This window comes from Oreochromis niloticus, linkage group LG12, assembly GCF_001858045.2.
Source record: "Oreochromis niloticus isolate F11D_XX linkage group LG12, O_niloticus_UMD_NMBU, whole genome shotgun sequence".
Classification (NCBI taxonomy): domain Eukaryota; kingdom Metazoa; phylum Chordata; class Actinopteri; order Cichliformes; family Cichlidae; genus Oreochromis; species Oreochromis niloticus.
Window position 1 is genome coordinate 11,306,479 of NC_031977.2, and position 23,910 is coordinate 11,330,388.

Here is a 23,910-nt window from a genome sequence, read left to right on the forward strand (position 1 = left end):
AAACCTTTGTATTTTTTTACATGTAGAGCTCACGGAAAAATTAAATATCACACTTTATGGGAACTAGAAAGGACAACAAAAGAAGAAGAAAAAACCCACAGATGCTGGTAGTGATGCAAATAAACACACTTTAACAGGTCTTTTTAATGGTCTAAATGTGTTTGGGGGGCGGGGTGGGGTGCACAGTTAGCAAACCATGAGATGACAGATGATGCATCCTAGTATGCTGCTGGGACAGGCCGAGCCATGTTGACATAAAACCCAATACTTCCTTACAGAGGAACGGGGCCAGCTTCAGCTAGCTTCTTGCCGAGCACTAAAAAATCCCAGCAAGCTGAAGCAATATTATCCAGTTTTGTGTTTCTAACATTAGATTTGTCTCTCTGTAGAGGTCCTCTCTTATTTACCCAAGAGCAGCAGCTAAAGACACATTTTTATCCTTTTTAGGCAGAATTAAGGAATAGAAAGTTAAGGAAGCCTTCCACACACAAAAAAACAGTAATACACACTCGCATCTGCCTGCAGAGCTCCCTGTGAAGCACTTTAAAATACACGAGGACAGTCTTTAACTGCAAAACTACCCAGCTGGGCTGGCAGCACAAAACACATCCCGGTGGCTTTTAAAAAAATATATTTTTATTTCTTTATTTTTTAAATGTTTGCTATCCATATAGTGAGTGTTCACAAGTGCCAGGCCACACGGGAGTGTCCTTGTGAGTGTAAAACACACACACGCACACAAAATGGGTGAGCTAACACAGAAACCCAGCCGTCAGCATCTATCCGGCACACACACACACACACTGCTGCTGCTGCTGCGTCCCAAGCACGGCTAATTAAAAAACAACAATTTCACAGGAGGGCGCTCCAAACTGTTCTAAAACGCACCTCTCAGCACACCGGGGGATCGTCCTGGAATACATGGGAGGTGAGACCGGTTCTGGGAGCTCTTCTTTTATGGCTTCATCACCGCTGTGTTTTTCTACTGCTCATACTACCGTGACCTGAATTAAATTTAGCCTCCAGCACGTGAGGTAAAAGATTTTGAAAAAAAAATATGCATGCTGATGTATTTGGATGGCTTACAAATGGAACATTTTAAAATAACATGTTGCTAGACAATAAAAGTTTATAGAGCATGAGGAAAAAAAAATCCACTATGAAATGAAAGGTTTTTTATGCATCAGTGGGACCCAAAAGTAGGCGGCGTGGTGTATAATATAGTTAGTTAATGTTATGTTTTGTAGATGGAGCCTATGGCAGTTTCTAACAAGACAGTCCATTACAGGGGTGTTGTCCAACACTTGGGTTCAAATGATAAGCCTTATTACACGGCTGCTTTCAAAGCATCTGCTCGGCTAGAAGAAAAGGCCCCCCCTTGGGGAAAAGATCTCTCTCTTTCTAATGATGTATAATTGACCTCCGAACACCAGGGCACAACAAACTCGGCCGGATTGGCCCGATTCCACACTATCTTTCACATACCGTGTGTCTCGTTTGAGCTTGTTGCACCTCCACGACTACACCTCTCGTCCAACTGACAGCTCTTAGCCCTGAAAATATTCTTAGCATAAATACATTACATTTGATTTTTTTTTTTACCTAACACGTCGACGGCTGCTCTTAAAAACCATCAAAAATACTTCTCATTCAAAAGAAATAACAAAACAGATAATGGCAAGCACAGGTCAGTTACACACACACACGTGCATGCACTCTCAAAGCCAAACATATGGGAAAAAGACTAATAAAATCCAATCTTGTTACTATATAATTGCACTATATGGAGCAGGTTGTGTTGAACTGGGTTGGTGGGAGTTTTAATAATACAGTACACAATTGTTTTCCCCCGTCTGCACTTAAACCTGTTCCAAAGGTGTGAAAAAAGACTGCTTGCCAATTCCTTGATTTATTATAGCTAGTGAGAGCTGATTACGGGGCATGAATCAGTTGCTGTAGGAATGTTATTAGGCACGTAGACCTCTGTACGGCTAGGAGCTCTCTTCACAGCCCAAAGCAGTTTGTGGGCTGACAAATGCATCTTAAATGGATGTCATAAAAGTCAAAAAGGTGCCAATTACATCTTTAAGTATCCCATCAATGCAAATGGAATAAACAACGTTAAAAAAAAAACGAAAAAAAAAAGACAGGGGATATACCAAAACCAAACCTGGGAGGAGTTTAAAAAACAAACAAACAAACAAACAAAAAAGAAGGTGGGAGAAGAATACAAGACGTGATGAATAATAGCGTGTGAGAGCAGGACGGCGCCCAGCAGGTTGTTGCGTTTGGCTGCAGTGATCAGCTTTGCCACACAAGCTCACCAGGCAGAGAGGGAAAAAGAGGGAAATGGTCAGCTATATTCCAAATATGGTTCCTCAAGAGCATATCAGAAACTAAACGCCAGCCAGTAGATATTATCAGGCAGGCAGACAGAGCCTGCCAGTCTTGGCACGTCTGTCTTTATCTCTTCTTTTTACACACACCGAATTCATTTCAAAAATTCTCCAAATGGACAACGCTGAAGCAGGCATGAGAAAGAGATCCCTTCTCCCTCTCTCTCTCCCTCTCTCTCCCTGCCGGACTGTCTAAACTTCCAGGCACCTCTGAGCTGTGACGCCGTGACTCTGGTATCCCCTAGTTACTGCTATGAATTTTCCATTGTTATCAGCCGACTACACTCCTGTCACAGAGCTGGATGAATGGCACGCATGGCAATAGATGTAACTCTTTGTTGCTTGCAAGGTATCTAGCAGAGAGCCATAATGTCCCGGTAATCGAAGTAGAATTGTTAAAAAGGCCGGACACAAAAAGCTGAAAATTTAGTGACAAGCATGAAAAGCGCTCATGCGATGAGAAACACAGGCCACCCCAGGGTCCTCATAGGCCAAACAGCAACCCTCACTATTGTAATACTTGTGTTATTTAAGCTCACTATTTGCTTCCCTATATCTGCCATCTCTGCTGGTTTGTTATAATTTACTGATTCCATTCACTAATTTATTCTGCTTCACAGTGAATGCTCGTCCTGCTTTAAGTGTTTGCATGGGAAAAATTTAACACCTGCAATTTAACTTACATTTTTTTAAATGATTTCTGTTGTATGCCTGAATTAAAACATAAAGCTATTGTAGCTTTTAATTTAAAAAAAAAAAAAAGAAATACAATGGGACAATTCCTTGTAGTTTTAAGACTGTACTAGTCTAATTGCGCAAAAAATAAATACAATTCTCCTTTATTTAAAAAAATATATATTAGCATTAGCTGTAATAATAATTATGGTGTTTTATTTTCTCACGCTTAGCTTAATGTGTTGTTGTGTATTGAGTAAAGCAAATGTCCAGATGAACAATCTGCACTCAGTCTGCTGATGTAATGCAGCAGTATAGCAATTTAACTTACAGCCATTTTTTTTATTGTAATCATCATCATCATTATTATTATTATTACTATTTAGATATTTGGAAAAGCTGAAAATTGAATGATTACACCAGATTTATACATGCATGTATATATAATTTTATCTTTGCACGTCGAATCGCGCTTGTGCACATGGCCGAACTTTTAATTATTACCTCAGCTTTGCAGGTTGGTGTAATTCTGTGCAAAATTTTGCGCGTATTGCTTTTCAATAAACGGTTAAATTGTTGACATATATGGTGACGCCTGCCACGCATTTCTAATAAACCAAATAAGAATAAGAAGAGTCGGAATAACTTAAAACGGTAATAATCATATAGAAAATAACTAGTCAAATCTGATTACATCAATGAAAAAAAAACGTGATATTAAGAATGAAGGAATATGAGTTGATCGGAAAATAAATCGTAAGAGCGCCGTAGTCTCTCAGACTACGTTTTCCATATTTGAAAAACTCTGAAGCGGCTGCTGGTAAAGTGAAAATGTATGACAATAAGCGGAAAAAATAAAAATCAAGACTGCACCACGCCTGCATATTCTCGGGCCTGAGTGGAATCGCATCTTTTTCCTATAAATGCATCCGCTGCGAAGAGACAAACGTGGAAATATCGTGGGCCAGTGTGACAATAATAAAGCCAAGTACACGACAATAATATATGACCGCTAATGCGAGCAGCCCGAGTGCGAGTCTGAGCACTCTTATAATATTAAATATATATATTTTTTCTTAACAACGAAAAGACATTTGGTTTAATTCCGCTTTCTCTTTTTTTAAATATGCATTTTACATGAAGTAAATATAAACCAACGGAGGAAGGAGCGATGGCAACAGGTTCATTTAAGTCTCCTTATTTTCACGGTTACATCTTTTTTTTAAAATTCAAATAGCATTTTATACTACAGCTGAATGACGTTTCAGGTGAACTTTTGCGCACAGGAGGCCTCCGGGTCAGGTCAACAGAAACCATCCAATGTACCCATTTTTGAAAAAAATGATTTAAAAAAATCACTGAATCACCAAAACAATGCGATGAAATGCACACACATAAAAAAAGAGAGAGAAAGTGAGACAGAGAGGGAGGGAAAGCGAAAAGTCCTTCCCGGAAACTGTGCTTACTGTTGGTAGTCGTGTTTGCAGTAAAGTTTCCTTTCTCTGAAGTAACAGCTGTTGGTGAGGGGCTGTTGACACACGGTGCACTGCAAACACTCTTCGTGCCACGAGGAATCGTTGACTCTCATCAAGAAGCGGTCGGAGATGGGACGCTGGCATCCTTCACACACGGATCTGTGATGACATTCAGTCCCTGGGAAAAGGCAGAAGAGTTTCCCGTCAGAAAGAAAGAAATAGGCCTGAATCGAGGACTGCAATAAGTGATAACTGATAAAAGCCCCCAAATCATTTCAGATTTTGCCAGTCTGTTTGAAGCAATCCGCTGAGGTTTAAGATATTATTATAAAGGAAACAGGGTTGCAATTGATTTTATTTACTCTTCATATAAGGCCCGAATTACGCCACCATCCAGACTGCAACAATAATAGTAATATATATAGAGAGAGATATTTTTTTTAAAGGTGCTATTTCTCTTTATCTGGATCTGTTATTATATCAATTTGCACGCATAAGTGCGACCTTTCGTCGGTTTTGCATACTTTTGAACTGATATCAGGAAATAAACAGCAGTGTGGGCGCATGCATAGAAAAGAAAATAATAATGACATCCAAACACAACAAGCGAGCGTTTGATCACGCAGATGAGAGTAATTTACACAACAGAAAAAGAAAAAGACTCACCGAGCATAACTCCGAGCGTGGCTTGTCCCGATCGCAGGGGATGATCTTCTATTTTAATGCCGTCTAGCATGATGCACGTCTCGGACTGTTCACCCGCGGAGAGGCGCTCCAGTGACACCAGACCTGTTGCAATATCCATAAGAATACGGTCAGACGTGACAAGAAAATCCCGGGCACACAGAGCTGTTCGGATGGGGGGAAATGCTGTGTAGGAAGCCGTCTGAGATCCGTGTGGGATACAGCCTGCAGCTCGGAGGAGGAGGAAAGGGGAAAATAAACTAAACTGTGAGGAGGAAAAACTCGACTTTGTGCTCGCAATGGCTAAAAGGTAAAGGCAGTTAAAAGCTGGCTATGTAAATCCCTGATGTGTCAGAGAAGCGTGCAGGAAGACAAAGCTAATAAGAAACTGTGGAAACTCTCTGAACAGTCACCTGTTATGATAAGAGGACCGAGGAAGCTTTATCTTCTCGTCCCTAAGCCGACGGGAGAAGTCTGGAAAAATGTCTTCACGGGATTACAGTCTCGCCAAGGAAAAAAGCGCAGAAGTAAAAGTTGAGAACAAATCCAAAGATAGTAGTGTGTGTGTGTGTGTGTGCGTGTGTGTATGAGTGTGTGTGTGTAGGATGTCCCGGCAGTAACTCTTTGGAAGTAACAGAGACGGTTGGTTGGTTGTGCCCCTGTCGCTGCAAAAGTCTGAGATCGAGATTGAAGCGAGTAGATCCTCCCACTCCTGCATGCATGGCTACACTTTTTTTTTCAGTCCTCCATTCACTGCTATTGGGATGCTATTGGAGCAGAGTACAGTGAGCTCCACGCAGTCCAATAACAACACACAGACAGGCAACCTAAAGCAGACAGCCCAAAGTGATATTTTACTGAGGCCTGACCTGCCATCATAGCAATAATAATAACAACAACAACAATAATAATACAGATAATAACACAATTGAAGTATTATTACATTGTGTGGTGGATTAAATAATGCGGCTTTTTGATGCCATAAAATGCCCTCCGTGGACTCAGTGGACATTTGTTATATACTGTGAAAAACATGCATATAAATTTAGGCAGTGTGTGTATGTGTGTGTTTGTGTTTCCACGCTCTTTTGTGTATTGTCTCCAGTGGAAGCTGCTGTTGCCTTTCAGCTGATGCACCTGGCGATCAGTGGCGATAACAGCGGGCTGTCCAGCACGGAGGTGGCCTCTGCCAACCACAGTATTCATCTTAAGGAAGGTCAGAGAGGAAAAATAATAAATAAATAAATAATAATTGACACGATCTTCCTGACAACAAATACAACCTTCTTGTTTAAGAACTGATCTTTATTTTAATTTTATTATTATTAATATTATTATTTAATGTGAGGATCCCACAGCAAAATAAAACGAACCCCCATATTATAAATACTTGAAATTATCAGTTAAAAAAATCCACGTGCTTTTTAAGGAACATTAATAAAAACCGACGAATTCAGATTTTACAAATAGAAAAAAAAATCAGACATTATCAGAAAAAAAAAAAGTCATTCGTCAAGGTTCGATCAAGATGTTTAAAAATCTGCGGAGGGGTACCCTAATGCACTGAGGCCGGCCTGAAATTACAGGGCTGCTAATGAGATGCCCACTGTGTCCCGTGACACGCTGAGTGGCACAGTGTAATATACTTCTATAGCTGCACACCCGGGGTAGGCAAAAATAAGAGTGGACACATGGAGAAGGCCGGGGGACAGTAAATATTATATTATAGTAAATATTATATTTATATTATACTGGGGTGAGCTATAGCTTTTTGTGGACTTTATTTAAAGTGTCATAACGGTTCCACGTAATAATAATAAGAAGAATAGATTTTTAAGTAAACTGTGCAAATAAACAGGTATTTTTACATAATTTAATGTAATATTTTCTCTCAGGAAAAAAACTGGACCCTTAAAAAAAAAACCAATCATATGTCAGTATATCACATCTCCACAGCCAGTGTTTACCTTCAGTCCAAAGGCCTGCTGTGTGTTGTTTCTTACAGCCTTTGTGAAGCATCAAGGCGATGACCTGTAGCCCAGTTTGGGGAAACAGAGAAGAGATTGTTGGCGTTGCCCTCTGCTGTTCAACAGGAGAACAGCTGCCGATCACTAAAACAGGCACAGAGAGGAGATTTCACCCACAGTGGCAGTTTTAGATGAATTTAACCATCGCAGAAATGTTTACAGCACACCGAAATCTAATATAAATATTTAAATTCGTTGCATTTCCCATCGGAGGACTCGTGTTCTTGCTAAAATGAGGACATACCTGCCACTCATGAAGTCATCCACCCCCAGTTTGCTTGGTTTCCTTCCAGCGCTTCTATCAGCATGGGGTCAATTACCTCCGCCCACTATATTGGATTATCTTACCACTAAGCAGCATTAGGAGCTGAGGACTACCAATACAATATAATCAATACATTTAAAGAAAAGGAAAGGAAGAAAAGCATGTGGTACCTCTCCTCCCTCCATTCATTTAGCAGTTATCGGCCAGGTCACTCGCGTGAATGAGGACATCAAACATTCATTCAATAAATCAATCCGCCGACTTTCAGCCTGCGGTGTTTTAATGAGGCACTACATGACAAGCCCTCCCTCGCCTTCCAGGGCGGAAAAAAAAACGTTGCAGCAGGTGTGCAGAACAGAAAGCAATGGTCTCTAAAGTTAGGCAATTTACTTTAAGCTAAGCAGAACTGTTGCGTCCATCGGAAAGGTAAGAGATCATTATAATGCGCCCTCAGAGAGGCTAACGTTCCTGCAGGAGTTCGCTGTAATTCTGGTTTCAGGCTTCACTTAATAATTCTGAAAGTAAAAACATAAAAATAATAAAAATAATAATTTTAATAATAATTTTCATTTCAATTAGGGAAGTAGCAAAAACGTGATTCCACACTGGAATTATCGCGGAAGGAAAGTTTTTTTTTCTTCTTTGAAGCAAAACAAAACTGCGGTTTTTGCGCAAACTTTTGCCTTCCATAAAGTCAAACATTTCTATTTCATTAAGGCAGAATTTAAAAAAAACAAATGTAAGGGAAGTGCATAAGGAAGCAAGGAAATAAATACAGCCCACTCGCTGGAGTAAAATTAATGTATCATAATTAATCAGTGTAGGCCGATTCAAAAAACAGAAGAGGAAGCCTACTGCAGAAAGGGGAATGAAATAATTACGATAATTTCATCAAATTAAAACATCGTTTTAAATTTAATAAAACTGAAACATGGGCACAAAAAATACGGACAATCGTTCTGCTTTAATTACATTTACACTGCGGTGTGTTTTTGGGAGGCACTCACAATTCATTCAGTTTCCAGCTCAGAGGATAACTCCAGCAGTGTCCGGCCTGCTCTGCTTAAACCCGGAGGCTACAATCAATGCAGCGACGCAAAGTCTCAGAAAATCACCTTTAAAACGTAAAACTATAATCCATATCACCCCGCATGTGTGGGCCGGTAATACTGCGCTGCACCTCATCTAATACCCCCTTTTCTTTACCATTATAGGCTCATTTGTACTAAAACGCTCATATTATTAATTATTCCTAAAACAAAGCTCGCCGATAAGCTTTTTTTTCTCTAGAAAATTAAATAAAATACCTCAGCGAAAATGGGACGAGCATTTCACATCCTCAGAGGTAGCAAACCAAAGACATAATGGCTCCCTAAATTGCAGGGCTTGAAGACTTTGATAGTTAACTCACTTTGATCTTTTAATGAGTCTAAGCTCTCCACGATGCCCCCTTTTTTAAGCTCGAATGAAAAAAAACCCGCTCACACACACACTTCCTTTATTTTTTTGTTGTTGCTGCCGATCTGCACTTGAACACCTACAAAACCTTCACATTGTGCAGCAGCGCGCGGTTTCTGAGCCTAGAGAGATTCAGAGAACTGGGGGAAGAAATGTGTCATATTCTTCTTTTGTCTTCCGTGGACCATTACTGTGGCTGCGACAGAGTTTCAGAGGGAGATCACTTTTTAAAAAAATGTATTTGTTTTTTTCTCCCCATCAAGTCAACGGACAGGCTGACCCTCGTGGATCAACAGGGAGGATTATTATAAAGGTTTGAGCGTCAATTTCCGATCAATCAGCAGTAAATTAATTTGGGGTACTGAATGTTTTCTGCACTTCGTCGTTGGTTTCATGGGCTAAAAAAAAAATCATGCAGCTATAATGTGATTTCAGACAGTGAACAGTCAGTGAACCACTGTAACAACAAACAGTGAGACAGCCCAGGGCCCCATCGGCCTGTGAGACCCGGGATATAGGACTACTAAATTTACCTCGCTTTTAAATATTTATTTATTTATTTATTTTTATTTTACATGCCGTTTTTTAAATACTATCCTTAAAATCTTTGGTGTAGTTACATAAATGTTACCATGCAGGATAACAAAGGAGTCATTTGAACTGTCTTTCTACCCACTCTGTGTCACATATTCCCGCTTTTTACTCCACATTGAACCACACGGCCTTTCTTATTTTATTGAGGCAGCCCCCGCCATCACCACCACCCCAAAAAAATGATAGCCCACTGCAGGATAATCCCAGCTCCCCGAGGATTAAGCCAAAGTATAATACAGCACTGTCAACTCATGGCTAGATTTGTTTATGTTATGATTTATTGAATTCTGCTTTTTCTTCTCTTCCTCCTCCACTGACAAATTTATTGAGTTCCTGACAAATGGCCTGACAGGCCCGTGTGGCAGCAAGCTGACATACAACTTTTTTTCCCTTTTTTAAAAAAAATCTACGGTAGAAATCTGTTTACCTGCTTTTAGGCTACATTTGCTATGACGCAGCGAGCAAATTAAAGCTGTAATCGAATTAAGCTAATATGTAAAAAATATAGTCCCACTTTCTAGTCACACGCTTATACCTGTAGCACTTCTAATGATATACTGGATGTATTTTTATGAACAGTAATTCAAAGTTGAGGTTATTACTATCTGTATTTGTCTACATTTCCTAAAATAGGAAGCAAATCTTGTGAAAAGTACGCTGCTAGCCAAAAAGCATCGTTTAAGAACGTTTTAATAAGTCGCCGTCATTTTTAAGGCGCACTTACACGCAGCGCTGTCGGTTTTCGTGACGGACCGGCTCATCTGATGACAGTGATCCACGATCAAGTCAGATTTATGCACCTGGTCTCCTGACGCAGTCCGGACACATATTAATTCACAGCTATAAGGCGACGCTGGAGAGAGAGCCACAATACACACTATCCCAATGACAACAGCACCCCCTGCTGGGCGAAACTAGCAAGTACAACAGTGGCTGCTCATCCACGGCAACGTTTTATCGTCTCTTAAAGGTACATTAACACGAGAACGCAAAAAAACAGGTTAATACACATTATTTATTTATGTACTGTAAATACACTACAGTAATAAAAGATAATGTGATGTAATGTTTTCTGTAAAACCAAGTGAGCACAGTGTTTTAATATTACTTGTTACAGTGTTGCTAATTTTGTTATCACCGTGTCTGGCTTTCAGTGAAGTATATGTCAGTAATACATATAGGTTTTTTGGGGGGGGTTTTTTGTTTTGTTTTTAACTTTATCTTTGTCCTACACGTACTCCCACCATAAATACCGGTATACTTTTTTATTTATTTATTTATTTATTATTTATTTATTTACTTATTTATTATGTGCTTCCAAAATGTTTAAAAAGTCCTTGCTTTAATTCTTACAAAGAAATTTAAATGCAAACAGTTCAATGTCTCTACTTCTAATAATATAATTACAATGTCTGATATTATTATTTCTGCATTTCTTTTATTTCTATCAATTTATATATATACGTATATATATTATATAATATCATCAATTTTTTAAAAAAAATCTAAAATATATTATTCAGTTCAGCCTGAATAAAAACATATAACTTATAACTTATAACACATTACTATATAACTATAACAGCAAAGAAAGCAAGCTGGGGTTTTTTTGTTTTAACAATAAATAGAAATTCTTTAACTATTTTACTACTTATATATTATAAATAAGTACTGAAAGCATGTTTCTCATTGTATTATTACATAATATTGTATTATTTGTGTTTTATGCATTACTTTTCAAATTTTGCCTCATCTTATACATTGTTTTGATAGAGCTTTTGTTTGTATTATTCAATCACAATTCACAAGACACAACAAAAAGCATGCACACCTTCTGTGTACTTTTACAGAAGTCAAGGACCTCTCACTTGCGAGTTAATGTTGCCCCGAACATTTAATTACCAAAGTATAAATGGCAATCTTTAGAGAATAATTTACTTAAAAATAAAGCAGAAATAAATTATTAGTAGGTTAAGAGTATAATAGGAGCATATAACTATATGTAATTAATTGATTAATTTACATGAAGTTATTGAATTATTTCCTCTAAAATTTCTGTGATCATTTTTTTCCTTTTTAAAATATAATTACTATTTTTTTTAACTTATTGTAATTTGGCTGTATTGATGCCAAAGTAAAGAAGAAAATAAACGTTTCCTTTCAACATCAATATAATTACTATCACTTGCACATCATAGATTCATAGTTTTTCTTCTTTTCTTTTACAAAAATGTAAATTGAATAAGGCCTCTTCTGCACTGGGTTATGCAAAATAATAAAAAACAAATATCAAAATGTTTCATGAAAGCCTAATGATTACTTTTCATTTTCGAACGGATTACCTCCAAAACATTTTAAAAGGCTGGTCAAAGTTGGACCACAGATGGCAACAGATGAACATTATGAAGCCCAGCAATAACAACATCTTTCTATTCTGTGATGTGGGGATCTCCCTCTTCCCTTTCTGTTTAACTTCACACACAGGCGATGGCCAAAAAGTCTTCATGTGAGCCTAAGCTGTTGAGACACATGAGGAACAACTTACTGCATGGCAATTTCAAACTAAATTAAACCATGGTCTCCAAATGTCTCCATCTGACACACACACATGTATTTGTGACTTTCTCTGTTGATGAGTGCCTAAAGAATCTTAAGCCTTCGTCCAACGAGGGCCATTAAATTTCCCATGCAGAGGTGCAGAGTGTGTGCAGTACCAGAACAAAACAATGAGAACACTTTAAAAAAAACACTTTAAAAGTCTGGCTTTAAAACATAAGCAACAGATGTTATATTGTCGTGGTGGAGCAGGATGCATGGCATTTGTTGTCACGTGGTTGTTTTCATCTTTATTGCAGAAGCGTCTCAGCCCGAGCAAGAACTGCAGCTCCTTTCATCGTGTTATTCAGTGGAATTGTCTCTGTAAAAATGTTTGGGCATGATTTTAGAATGTGTGCCATTAACAGCAACCATAGCCCTTCATGTGGAATATTAAAAAAAGTCTGTGTCTGTTAAATAAACTGCATGTGCTAGCAGACTTTGTGGCTAAACTAGGCTAAGACACTCTCTCGTGATAGAGACCTACATATGAATGGCTCTTTTTTTAATGGCAACAGTTAGAGAACTCCATCCATGTTTTGCTGCATGAGCAACAATAGATACAAAGAAATGATACCTAAAATGTGAAAAAGAGCAATAGCAACAAAATATGCAGAAAATCTTCCAGGCGAGGCCAGCAGCCATAAAAAACTCCCTACAATCACACATCTGTATATGTGTGATTATTTCCCTGTCTCAATCAAACATGGTGGATGTGTTCGGTGTGCGCGCTTGTGTGTGTGTGTGTGTGCACGTGCACATGTATGATTGCGGGTGTGTCATTAATAGGCTGCACTTCAGAGAAAAAGGTAGAAATCCGCCAGATGTTTTGCAGCTGGGTGGATCTGGTAGTGAAGATCTAGACAGCATCTGTCACGGGCGAACATTTCTAATCTGTCTTGAACATTAGGCAGAGAGCACTAAAAACCCATCACTGCCTGCATGTGCGGCTCAGTTCACAACGTGTTCACCCGAGACTCTGAAGAGAAAGTTCAAATTAGATGAGGGCCAAACATATATTTATCAAGGCGAGTGGTAAAGGAGAAATTTTAACTACTACTTTTCCTGTATGGGTTATTATAAACTCCTCAACTAAATGCAGAGTGTGGCTGAAAAACTTTCAAAAAGCAAAACAGAGGCAAAATGAAGTTATTAGGGCAGAGTGCCTGAGGCTAAAGACCGGGGCTTTGAACTAGAGATCCAGCGGAGCTTAGTGAGGTCAAGATCTGTCAAACAGCAAGCACAACTAACTTCACCGTGCTCTTCTGGAAAGAGGATTGTGTCCAATAACTCCAGTTGTGCATTGTAAAAGCCATATATAAGTTTTTTCATTTTAATATTTAAACTACAGCACACTTTGCCATTTGCAGTTTAACGTCATCCAGCCAATAAGGCTAAGACCTGTTACAGATAGACGCAGCCCTTTGTATTTTCGCTGAACTTTCTAGAAATACAGGTTATTAAATTTCCACAACACGGATGCTTTTAGCTGACATACTTGGTGTTTGGAACTGTGGGAATCACTCCAAGCTGACCTTGATGCTCTCTAGATATTTCCATTCCTGGGTTCATGTGCCTAGTTACCAGTTGGTCAACCTCGTGCCCTGTGAACTGACCCTGTCCTCCCTGCGAGGTTTGAAAGGAAAAGAAACCCAATCCTCCAGGGAGCGCTCCGACTAACAAGAAAACTGCTGGCCCGAATCTCTCAGAAGTGCTGTGTTTTCCCACTGGACCACTTTCAGCTTAATAAACATCTTAACTAGCCAGAGGTCCCGCGGGAGCTGCTGGGAAATCCTCTGGGCAGCCACAGAGCTCAGGAGCTGGCCTTTTATTGCATCCAGGTGGCTGTTAAAAAATGCTGGCTGGCCATAAATGTCCAATAAAATGCAAGTGGCACCTTCGAGGGTGGACAGGGTCAGTGCACCTGTCTGTGGATGAAAACTCCATCCACTTTGCCTTGTCCAATCAGTTAGATGTCGCATGTTGTGCCATCACAGCACCGGTGGTTTACTGAGTGAGAGTACTGGGCCCGGAGGGTAGAGGGGTGGGGGGGGACACAGGCCCAGAGGTTTAACATTCCTTGTCGGAAAGGCAAACAGACGACCACAAAGAGATGCAAGCAACTGCAAGACGACTCAAAAGTGCTGCAAAGAGTGACCAAAAATTGCAGCAAACAGATACAAAACCAAGTGGAAAACAGACGCAAAAAGATGGATAATGATCAGAATCCCTTGCAATGTCTTCAGTCTCAAAACGACTACAAATGAGACCCAGTCAAAGCCAGTCAGGGTGCCTCGCCTCTATGCAGGATGAAGAGGCTGTACCGTGTTGGCCACGTGGCAAAAAACAGCACAAGTATGTTAAAATGAAGTGTTTCTTTTGTCACGATGAATTAAAACCATCATACTGCCACAATAATGCACAACGAACTGGTCAATTAGAGGGAAGCTCATTGAAATAGGGCCAGAGAACCGCCCGTTTGTGTCTACTTGACACGAACAGTGGCAGCAGCCTCCCTTCATCTGTCCAGTCTGGTCCTTGTCCAAAGGGAGACTTAATTGTCCCGGGGAGGTTTTGGAAAGCTCTGGACGGTGTATTGAGCCTTTGATCTGACTTGAAAAGAGCTAATTGATTTCTGTGTTACAGGCAGCGTTAGAGGAAAGGGAGGGGGGAGAGAAAAAAAGGATGCTTTCTGGTCATTTCACAACATGTGCCGAAATAACTGAGAGAAAAAAAAGAGAGAGAAAAGAGGCAGGGAGGGGGTGAAGAGAGAGATCACCTCACACCCGACTACACCCCTGCTCAATTACAATAATTTGACTCACATGGGCTGGCCGACCACGGCAGAGGGAGCGGCGAGGAGAGCTGCTCTGGGAGATCACTCACCTTGCCTCTAGCTGAGGTACGGAAAGACAGATTTGATGTGCGGCTTCCCTCTGAGTGCAGCTCGGGGGCTTGTTAAGGTGGCGGCACAGAGAAGACCACACGTCTAACCTCTTGCTTTCAGTCTCAGTGGGGCACTCTAAAACCTGATGATGTCACCATGGAACAAAGAAACAAGAGGCTGACAGAGGTAAGCAGTAAAAAAGTACAACCCGAGCGTCTTTATTTCTTAGATTACACTTACTCATTAATTTCCCTACATGCTTTTGCTGCCCATGAAGAAAAAGCAGAGGTTTTGGCTTTTGAATAATATCTGTGCTCACTGTTTGTTTTTAATCATAAAAGTATGAGGTCAGCAAACATAATGTGGAACTCTGCATCTTCTGGAAATGTGATTCGCTGCGTCACCTGCTTAAGATAGTCCACTTTGGGTCCATCTTGGTTCTGAGTGTGCTTTGACAGGCCTCCTGCCTTTACTGCTTCACCTCACTCAGGCTCTGGTCACCACAGCTCAGGGGGAAACAGAGCTGTCAGAGGCAGAGTGGCAGTCTAAGCCTGTCTTAACACAGCACCTCAAACCACCTCATAAATACAGGCTTCCTTTTCCAATTTCCAAGCGGCCCATCCAGCTCTGTCTACATGCTTGCACACTGCTCCATGTCATGCACCGGGGTGTGAGTTTAAAAATGACCATGGGACATCTGGTCGACTCACAGAGGGTGGGGCTTTGATGTGCTGCTCTGCAGCTCAGTTAAACTTTAGCTGAGCCAAATCCTCCAGGCAGTGCAAAGCTATTGACTGAGAAGCCTTAAGTAGGTCTGGTAGGTCAGAGATAACTAAGGAGTTCAGGTGCCTTGAAACAGATTTGTCACGTGTGAAAAGCTTAGAGACAGCAGCTCCTAACTACTGCACCTTCATCTAAAAACCAGTGCGGTCCAAAGCCAGGTTGTTTCATCATTTCTCATATCATGAAGCCGAGCAAAAGGAAGAGTGAAACCATGTGAGGCTGTTTTTTGATGGACAGCACTCTCGAGGCTGGTCTTTGCTCTGCCTTTGCCCATCTGGAGCTTTCAGCTACAAGACTTCTTTTACCGTGAAAGCAAAACTAGTGATAGGCTTCATCTAAACATGCACATCTGGCCTCCACGAGTAACATCTCACTCTGCCTGCTGTCCATCTCCAGAAACAAAACCTTGTAACACTGAGAAAAACAGAGAGAGTGCAGTTTCTGCAAATTAGGAGCTGCATGTTTCAAAGCTGGCAGTATTCAAAAGTTCTGTAATTCCCAGCACTTCTAATGAAAATCCTATGATGAAAAGGAGATTTGCTGGGGACTTTTTCCAGTCAAACTTGGTGCTTTGGTGAATATATATATATATATATGTAAATATATATGTATATGTATGTATTCAGCTCTGGGCCACTGTTGTAAACAATGCAGTCTGAGGCGCTCTGCTGGACAAACTATGTGATGACAGCATTTCTAAATTAGCCATCAGCATGATGTTTTCTAGATTAAAGTTTTCAGACTTGCACATATCTGAAACTGGTTCCAGTTTTAATGACCGGTAGTTATAAACCCGTTAAAATAGCTCTACAGATGTCCTGGTCGAATAGCAGAAGGGTATAAATGAGACTGACTCTTAAACTACAGTACCCACGGTCATTCTAATCAATCAGTTTGCTTACCATAATAAGTCTTGTATAATAATGCTATGTGTCATTTTTTAAATTAATAGTTAAAAATTAGTTAAAAAATAATATTATCACCAAATTTACTTTATATTAATAATATTTTTTCTAAACTTGGCAGGGGATTAATTATTATAAGCACTATTAATATCAAATTAATCAAATACTTCATTGTTCACATACATTAATTATCACCTTTGCTTGTACAGTGTAAGTGTGAATCTGAAAACGTACGGTAAACTGTATATATGCACTTTACACACAGCAGGGGACGGGGCTGTCACTGCGCTTACATAAGTGTCACCTCTTCATGAAGAAAGCGGTCCTCTGTGCAGAGGAATCCTCTGAACAGAGCGGTCAAAGCGAACGCTCACACGGGGACATCATCTGTCGTGTGCTATGCTGGACACCTCCAAATATCAAAAGTCTTCAGTAATTCTGAATGCAAAAGTTCACAATGCAGTATGATTAGCACTATAAGACTCTAATTACCAACAGCGACATGTATCTATTCACGACTTTCTGATACTAATTACCCCTGCACACATGTGAGAATGGATTCTTTTGCAATTTAATTAGTTGCTAATTACACATGAAGAAAGAGGAGACAAGTTATGTCTCAGTATTCAAGTGTAAATTCTGCTTCTAAATTTGACCTCTATGTGGCAGCAGGGTGTTGTTTAGTTTATAAATAAAGAGAAACAAATAAGTTCATGTAGGTTTGTTTTTAATGCTTTGAATATTAAGAAAAAATTGTGCAAATAAATATTACAATATTTGAAAATCAGCTTTATAAAACCCTCATATTGATTTTCCTAACCAATTTCCTGTAGCAAACTGTAGCTGGGTGAATATATATGGCATCTGAAACTGTTCTCGGTGACTCAGTGGAGGAGTCACTGCTGACGTGGGTGGGCGCCTGGGGTAAGCGCTCCCGTGTCCCAAGGCTCTGCTCATTCTTGCAGCATGCTGCTCATGATAAACCTCTTGACGGAAAGATGCTTCTGCTGGGAAATGAACGTTAGACTGGCCTTTTCGTGTGTGATGAAGCTGCCTCTCTGTTCCACTCCGACTGCTACTTACTGTCAGCATGTACCCGTTACCCTGATGAGCAATATGTGAGTCACAGCTAACATACTTTTATGAATGAATCTATTCAGGAATACCAATTAGAAAAGATTAACTTTGAACGTGATGGGTGAAATAAGACAAAATGCAAATTTAGAAAAGTAACCTTCATGAAAAATAAATTATTTTGTCAAATTTAATTGTGCACAGTTGTAGCAACTATTTAAAATATTCAAAGTATTGAATTATTTAAATACAATCCATCATCCCAGTATCTCCATAAGGGCTATTTTTTTCCCTTTTTTAAATTACACAATGCAAAATTGTGGTGTAATTTGATAGTTCATGATTGTTCTGAATAATCCCCTTTGTCCGTCTGTACTCTCTCGGTCGCTGCGACTCTGTCAGCTGAGACGAGGCTCGATGACAAGTTACAGAACAATGCTTCGCTCTGTGCTGAAGTTGTACTGAAACTGTAAAGAGAAGAAGAAGAAGACAAAGAGGTACACACACTGTTCATAAACAGAATAAAAACATCACCAACAATTACATCAAGCAGCAAATCCACCAAAAAAATCAAATGTTACAGTCAAACATTTTCATAACTATAAACTAAAAAACAAACTGATTTAACATTAAAGAATAATTTGCTACTTTCTCAAAATAAAGACTGAGAAACTAAACAGAACCACTGCCCCCTTGTGGCTTGGCATGGACAAGGCTAGAAATAAAGTGAGAGCCTGAAACACTGTTGACTTCTGGGAAATGCTTCATTTTTTTTTGGTTCAAAGATTTTATGCATGTTTATTATTTAAATTAGTGTATTCCAAAAAGATCAATATCCAGCTGAGTAGAATTAAAATTTTAGCGCAACAAACCTGTGATGTCATATTTAAAAAAATAGCACTGAATGTCAAAGACTGTTTTTGGCCTTGATATGGAAACGCTACAGACTGACATTAATGAATACCTCCGTGAAGGTGTGGTTTATAAATTTAAACGTTTTCATTCAGTCAGTATTCGGAGCCACTCAATCTCTGGCTTCGATTAACCATCATAAAAAAATGACTGCAGAGCTCCTGGAAGTGATGTGCACATGTTAAATTTGTGGTGGCTGTGGTGTGTGATCTAAAAAAAGTCAAAAACAACAACACTGTTGGCCCTAAATTATTAAACGACATCTCTGAAATACTGGAAGTTTTCATGATTTTGTTTGTGAGTGCTTTCTGGAAACTTTTGCACCAACAGCAGTGCCCACTCCACCAAGTTAGACAGCTGTTATTACTGCAACGCAGCACTAGGTGATGCTGTATGATCACTCAAATAAGTTTCTCCAACTGACTCCACTGAGCCACAATGGCTGAAATCGGCTTCTCCGGATTCAAAGCACCACCTTTCCTCATTTTCATCTACTTGAGGGGGGAATCTGCAACTTACCCAAAAGCTGTCACATATCACAAGCCCGTTATTTGCGAAAAGAAATTCTGCCCCCCCCCCCCCCCCCCACTTCACCGCCACCAACACCACACAAAAATTCAGTCTCTAACATCTGGCACAGTAAATAAATATTCCTGCGTGTACGTGTGTGAGTGTGGATGATGGATGGGGGAATGGGGTGTTATCAGGGAGAGCATGTATCAATGTCTGCCAGTTTTACACACAGGCTGACAGGACAGTGACACACTAGAACATGGGCGGCAGTCACCCAGACGAGCCGGGCTTCATTTCCTGTCCCTGCTCCACTGCCAAAAATATGTGACATGTTGTCTTCATTAATTCCACCTCTATTTGGAGCTCTCCCTCTCACATACCCCCTGTACACTACTGTCCTGCCATACATTCACATGGAAACGCACAGTCACGCAAACATAAGCAGGAAGAGAAGCACACACACGCACACACACACACACCCAACTCCCCACAAGCACTGAAAACTAATCATACATAGGTGCTAATGAAAATCTTGTCATGTGTGGATACACACTTCTTTTCCACCCTAACGTACTCCCTCTGAAAATCATTAGCCAGCCGCCAACAACATTTTTCAGCAGAGCAAACTACATAAAGACGTCACTTTAAATCGCTTACTAATTAACACTTAAAAAGACACAAATTAGATATGCGTGGCTAAAAGCAATTATAATATCCGCAAGTTTTGCGAGTCATTTGGGAAATGAAAAGAATGCCTAATTGCTGGAACCAACATCATCTGAGACATGGCTTAAGTGATGCCTGTTAGGAAATGGTCTTATCTACAACTGTGGCTGTGATTACAACAGTTTTCCTCAATTACATGTGCATATGTAGAATTCTGGAAAGCGCATCTCTTCCATGAATCTATAATTTTAAAGGGATTTAAAAAGGAGGCAATTAGGTTCTGTGCAGAAAGCGCCTCCAGTTTCTGAATAAGGGAGGAAAAAAAAAAAGAGGAGCCCTACAGTGAGGCACGGACAGTGACCTCTTCTGGACAAGAGAAGAAGAAATCTACTTCCAGCTGAGGGACATTTAGATCCAAAACAGCTGCCTTTTTTTTTTGTCTTATTTTGTTTTATACAACCACGAATAAAGTTCTGCTTCTTTAGCAGCCTGGAGAAAAGAAAGACAAGAAAAGAAAAGAAAACACGGTGGATATTAAATTAATAATGTAGCACAGACCCAGAAAAAAAAAGGAGAAAATTTACAGACAGGATGTTTTCCAGCGTGTTTGCGAGAATATCACAGACTACGTTTCCACCCCCCACCCCCTCCTTTGTCCCGCAGATATCATTGTGGGGTAATAATAAGAGGAGAGAAGTAAAAATAACACAATGGTGAGGGATGTTTCCACTTGGAAACTAATTATCAAGCTAAGCTGTGACTTCATCCTCATCAGCCTGGCCCCACCATTAATCTTGTGCTGTCGTCCACTTCACTAAATCTTGTGTGTTACACTATCTCACATTTACTTCATCAGCTCCAGCGCGGCTGTAATTAATGATTTCTCATGCCCTTCCCTTCTCTTCCCCAGCTCAGCTCACCATGTGTCCTCCTGCTAATCACACTCTCGGAGAAGAAAGGAAGGAGGAGGAGGAGAGGAGGAAGGATGAGAAGAGGAGAGAGGAAGAAGGGGGGGAAAAAAAGAACATATAGGATGAGCAGTCAGGCTGTCTCCAACCCGGACGCACACACACACACACACACACACACACACACTCACATACACATATATGTACATGCCATTAATACCTGTGCTGACAATGAGCTTCATTCAGATGACCATATGACAAGATGGCGACTCTGTGTGATTTGGATAGTATATGACAGAAGACAGAGGCAGAGTGCAGAACAGACACCCGGTTTGATGAGGGAGTGTTTGCTCTGTAACACATCTCAAACCCAACAGCACCTGTTCTTTTACAGTGGTCTGTCACTTCCTGGCAGTTCTGATACCGAGATACCGTGCTAATGAGAGAGAAGGGGGGTTGTCACTCTCTTTAAAGCACACGCACACACACCTACACACATTCGCACGCGCACGCTCGCTCACACAAAGACATAGCGGCTCTCTTTCTCTTTGCCATCACAAACACATGAGCTCCAAAGAAGGAGCTGCTGCACACAGCTGATCTGCTTCATACGAATGCCTGTAGGCTACAGTGTTTCATCAGAAATGCGGAGGGCTTTGTGGCGCTTTCTATTCACTCGGCGTGATCTCTTAACTTTTTTTTTTTTAACTACAAAGCTGATTGGAAACTTAAAAAGTTTAACACGCGGGATGTGACCGGAAAAAGGCTCCTTAAGATGTACGGCGCTGCTTGTGAGATTCTAGATTGAGCTGTGTGAGAGGTGGGGGGGTGGAGGGGAGAGCAGAATTGGGGGAATATAAGTCAAGTGTTTTGGAACAGGATACGAAGCTTTTAAGAAAGAATGGCTGCCTAGCTTGGCCGTGCTTTTATTCAATTGGGGCTTAGTGGAGCCAACAGGGCCTCGCTGTCTCAGACACTTAATTACAACCCCAAGACCGTTTGCTTTGCATTCTGGGCCAGCGGCGTCAGCGGCAGCCGAGCATTGCAGCCTCTACTCACTTCCTCCTCGATGTCTGCCAGGGATTTGATCGTAATGCCCATTAAATTGACTTGCTGCATCTGAAATCAAAAGCAGGGGAGAGGAGGAGGGAGAAGGAGAAGGGGGAAGAAAAAAAAAAAACACACACAAGAAACATGGCGGTTAGGCTCATGGCTAAGTAAGCATGCTTAAAATCTTTAATCCTCTCCCTCTCTGTGTCAATACAAACGGGGCTATAGTGACAACCACCGCCAGCCAGCCAAATGGACTGCATTGAGCCAGCTCTGCCTGACTGCACGCATTCATCACTCAGTCTGGAGGAAAGGAAAAGGAAAGAATAGGGAGAAAAAAAAGGCAAAGAAAGGAAGAAAAGGACAGAACTAGTGTTCACCTGAAGAGAGTTTGTAGGAAAAATCATCGGCACCTTCATAAGAAATCATTTTGCAGTTTGTCACTAGAGCCACGAAACCTTTTGATTTATTTATTTGGTTTTTTTACCTCTTTGGGGATTTTTTGCGAAAACTTCTCAGAGACCACAAAGGGCACATCATCCAAAGCTGCAAAAAAACAAAAAACAAAGTTGAAGTCTGACTTTTATACATAAACATATTACTCCTTATTCTTGATCCCAAGTATCTCCACGAGACTAAACGTGGGATTATAAAAACAGCAAAGCTATCAACATCCCCAGCCACCCTGACACCTCCCTTCCTTCCGTCTACGGAGAGAAGATGAAAGGCTTTTTTTTTAATTCTCCGCTGTATTTGAGCACCTCCACTCTCTCTCCTCCAACCCAGCCCTTTCCCAGCCCTCTTCCAGTTTAATTACTCTTGATTATTCCCGATTCCGTCTTGTCTGAGAGATGTTCACCTCCGAAACAAAGACACACTCACACTAGGCACAGAAAAGCGGAAAGAAGAGAGACAAAACATTCACCAGATATCAAATTTGCATGAAAATAAGCCGCACTGTTCAGCTGGCAAAAAAAGTGGATTGAAATGAGGACTTGCCAAGAGCGTGGTGGTATAATTAGCATTTGACCAAACAAACGAGCTTCAACAGAGCTATAATTAAGCAGGCCTGTAATTAAGTGTATGCCCTTTATCATAATGATCGTGGTTAAAATGGTGTGATGGCTGCCAGTTGATTATTAATGGTGTAACCCCGTCCTGCATGCATCCTGCACTGGAATCAAGGTGTCACGACTGTCAGGCTAGAGAGCAGCCCTTTGTTTATAAAATACATTAGGGCCCAAATTAACACAGGGTGACAAGAGACACAAAGCCTCTCGTTTCCAGACTGAAGGGAAAACTGCAGCTGCTCGGCTTCATTAGAAAACTCCCAAATCTGGAGGCACAAAACTTGCTGCAGTCGACTTCAACGCGAGCCCCAAATATCAGGAGGCCGAGCTTCCAACTGGTGTTCTTTCACCCGCAGTCCATCAGGCGCTGGCACAGGAAACGGAACTCATAAACGTAAGCCAGAGCTGTTCATGAGTCATCGTTTTGGGGGTGGAAGGGATGGGGGGGCTGAAACTCCTTTTGGCCTTTTCCTGTTCACACAGCAATATCTGAAAATTATGAAATTCTAAAATATCCCTCACTTTGACACTTATGCGAGTTGCTTTCCCTTTCTTTTTCTTTTTCTCGGTTATTACACAGATCCACGGTTTGGCACTTTCCGCACAAGTGCAGCACAATGTGATCTTTGTAATCAAAGCGTGACCCTCACCCTGCGTGACCGCAGGAAAGCTCGCTCACTTCCTCGGATTCCAATCATCTCCCGTAGTAAAAAGTGCAGCAGTAGCAAGACTCTGCGACCGTGATAGCCGTTTTGTACTTAAACACAGCGGCGTTTTTCCCTGTGCTGCTGTTCTCCATGAGCCCCTGTTTCCCCTGCCTATCCCAGCCCAGGGCGCTCCTGCTGATTCCAACTCTCTCTCGGGTAAATAAAGGTAAAAGAGTTCTGTGTACATAATTGCAAAAATAACAGACTCATTTGGAATTGTTACACTAATTAGCATTTAACAAAGCTAGCACTTCTGTGGTACAGTT

The 23,910-nt window shown here is 40.7% G+C and overlaps 2 protein-coding genes across 15 annotated transcripts in view; both read right to left on the bottom strand.

Moving 5' to 3' along the window:
* Positions 1-10,457, bottom strand: part of lmx1bb (LIM homeobox transcription factor 1, beta b) — a 51,187-nt gene extending 40,730 nt beyond the window's left edge. The window contains exons 1-5 of one of the 7 annotated variants that reach the window (XM_025896854.1): positions 10,299-10,366; positions 7,198-7,261; positions 6,352-6,436; positions 5,213-5,335; positions 4,538-4,724 (exon numbers count right to left, since the gene is read on the bottom strand). In XM_025896854.1, coding sequence (XP_025752639.1) covers positions 4,538-4,724; positions 5,213-5,335; positions 6,352-6,436 — 395 coding nt within the window. In that variant the 5' untranslated portion in view covers positions 7,198-7,261; positions 10,299-10,366. Of the gene's footprint in view, positions 1-4,537; positions 4,725-5,212; positions 5,456-5,643; positions 6,437-7,197; positions 7,342-7,501; positions 7,659-10,298 lie in introns of those variants that run through there. The other 6 variants (XM_019365813.2, XM_019365815.2, XM_019365814.2 and 3 more) reach the window with 6 other exon arrangements.
* A 7,040-nt stretch (positions 10,458-17,497) lies between these two features.
* mvb12bb (multivesicular body subunit 12Bb) overlaps positions 17,498-23,910 on the bottom strand; it is a 33,385-nt gene continuing 26,972 nt past the window's right edge. For 6 of the 8 annotated variants that reach the window (XM_013271626.3, XM_025896858.1, XM_005473106.4 and 3 more), the window contains 3 exons: positions 22,355-22,413; positions 21,877-21,936; positions 17,498-18,285 (listed from right to left, as the gene is read on the bottom strand). In XM_013271626.3, coding sequence (XP_013127080.1) covers positions 18,244-18,285; positions 21,877-21,936; positions 22,355-22,413 — 161 coding nt within the window. In that variant the 3' untranslated portion in view covers positions 17,498-18,243. Of the gene's footprint in view, positions 18,286-21,876; positions 21,937-21,961; positions 22,171-22,354; positions 22,414-23,910 lie in introns of those variants that run through there. The other 2 variants (XM_025896859.1, XM_013271625.3) reach the window with 2 other exon arrangements.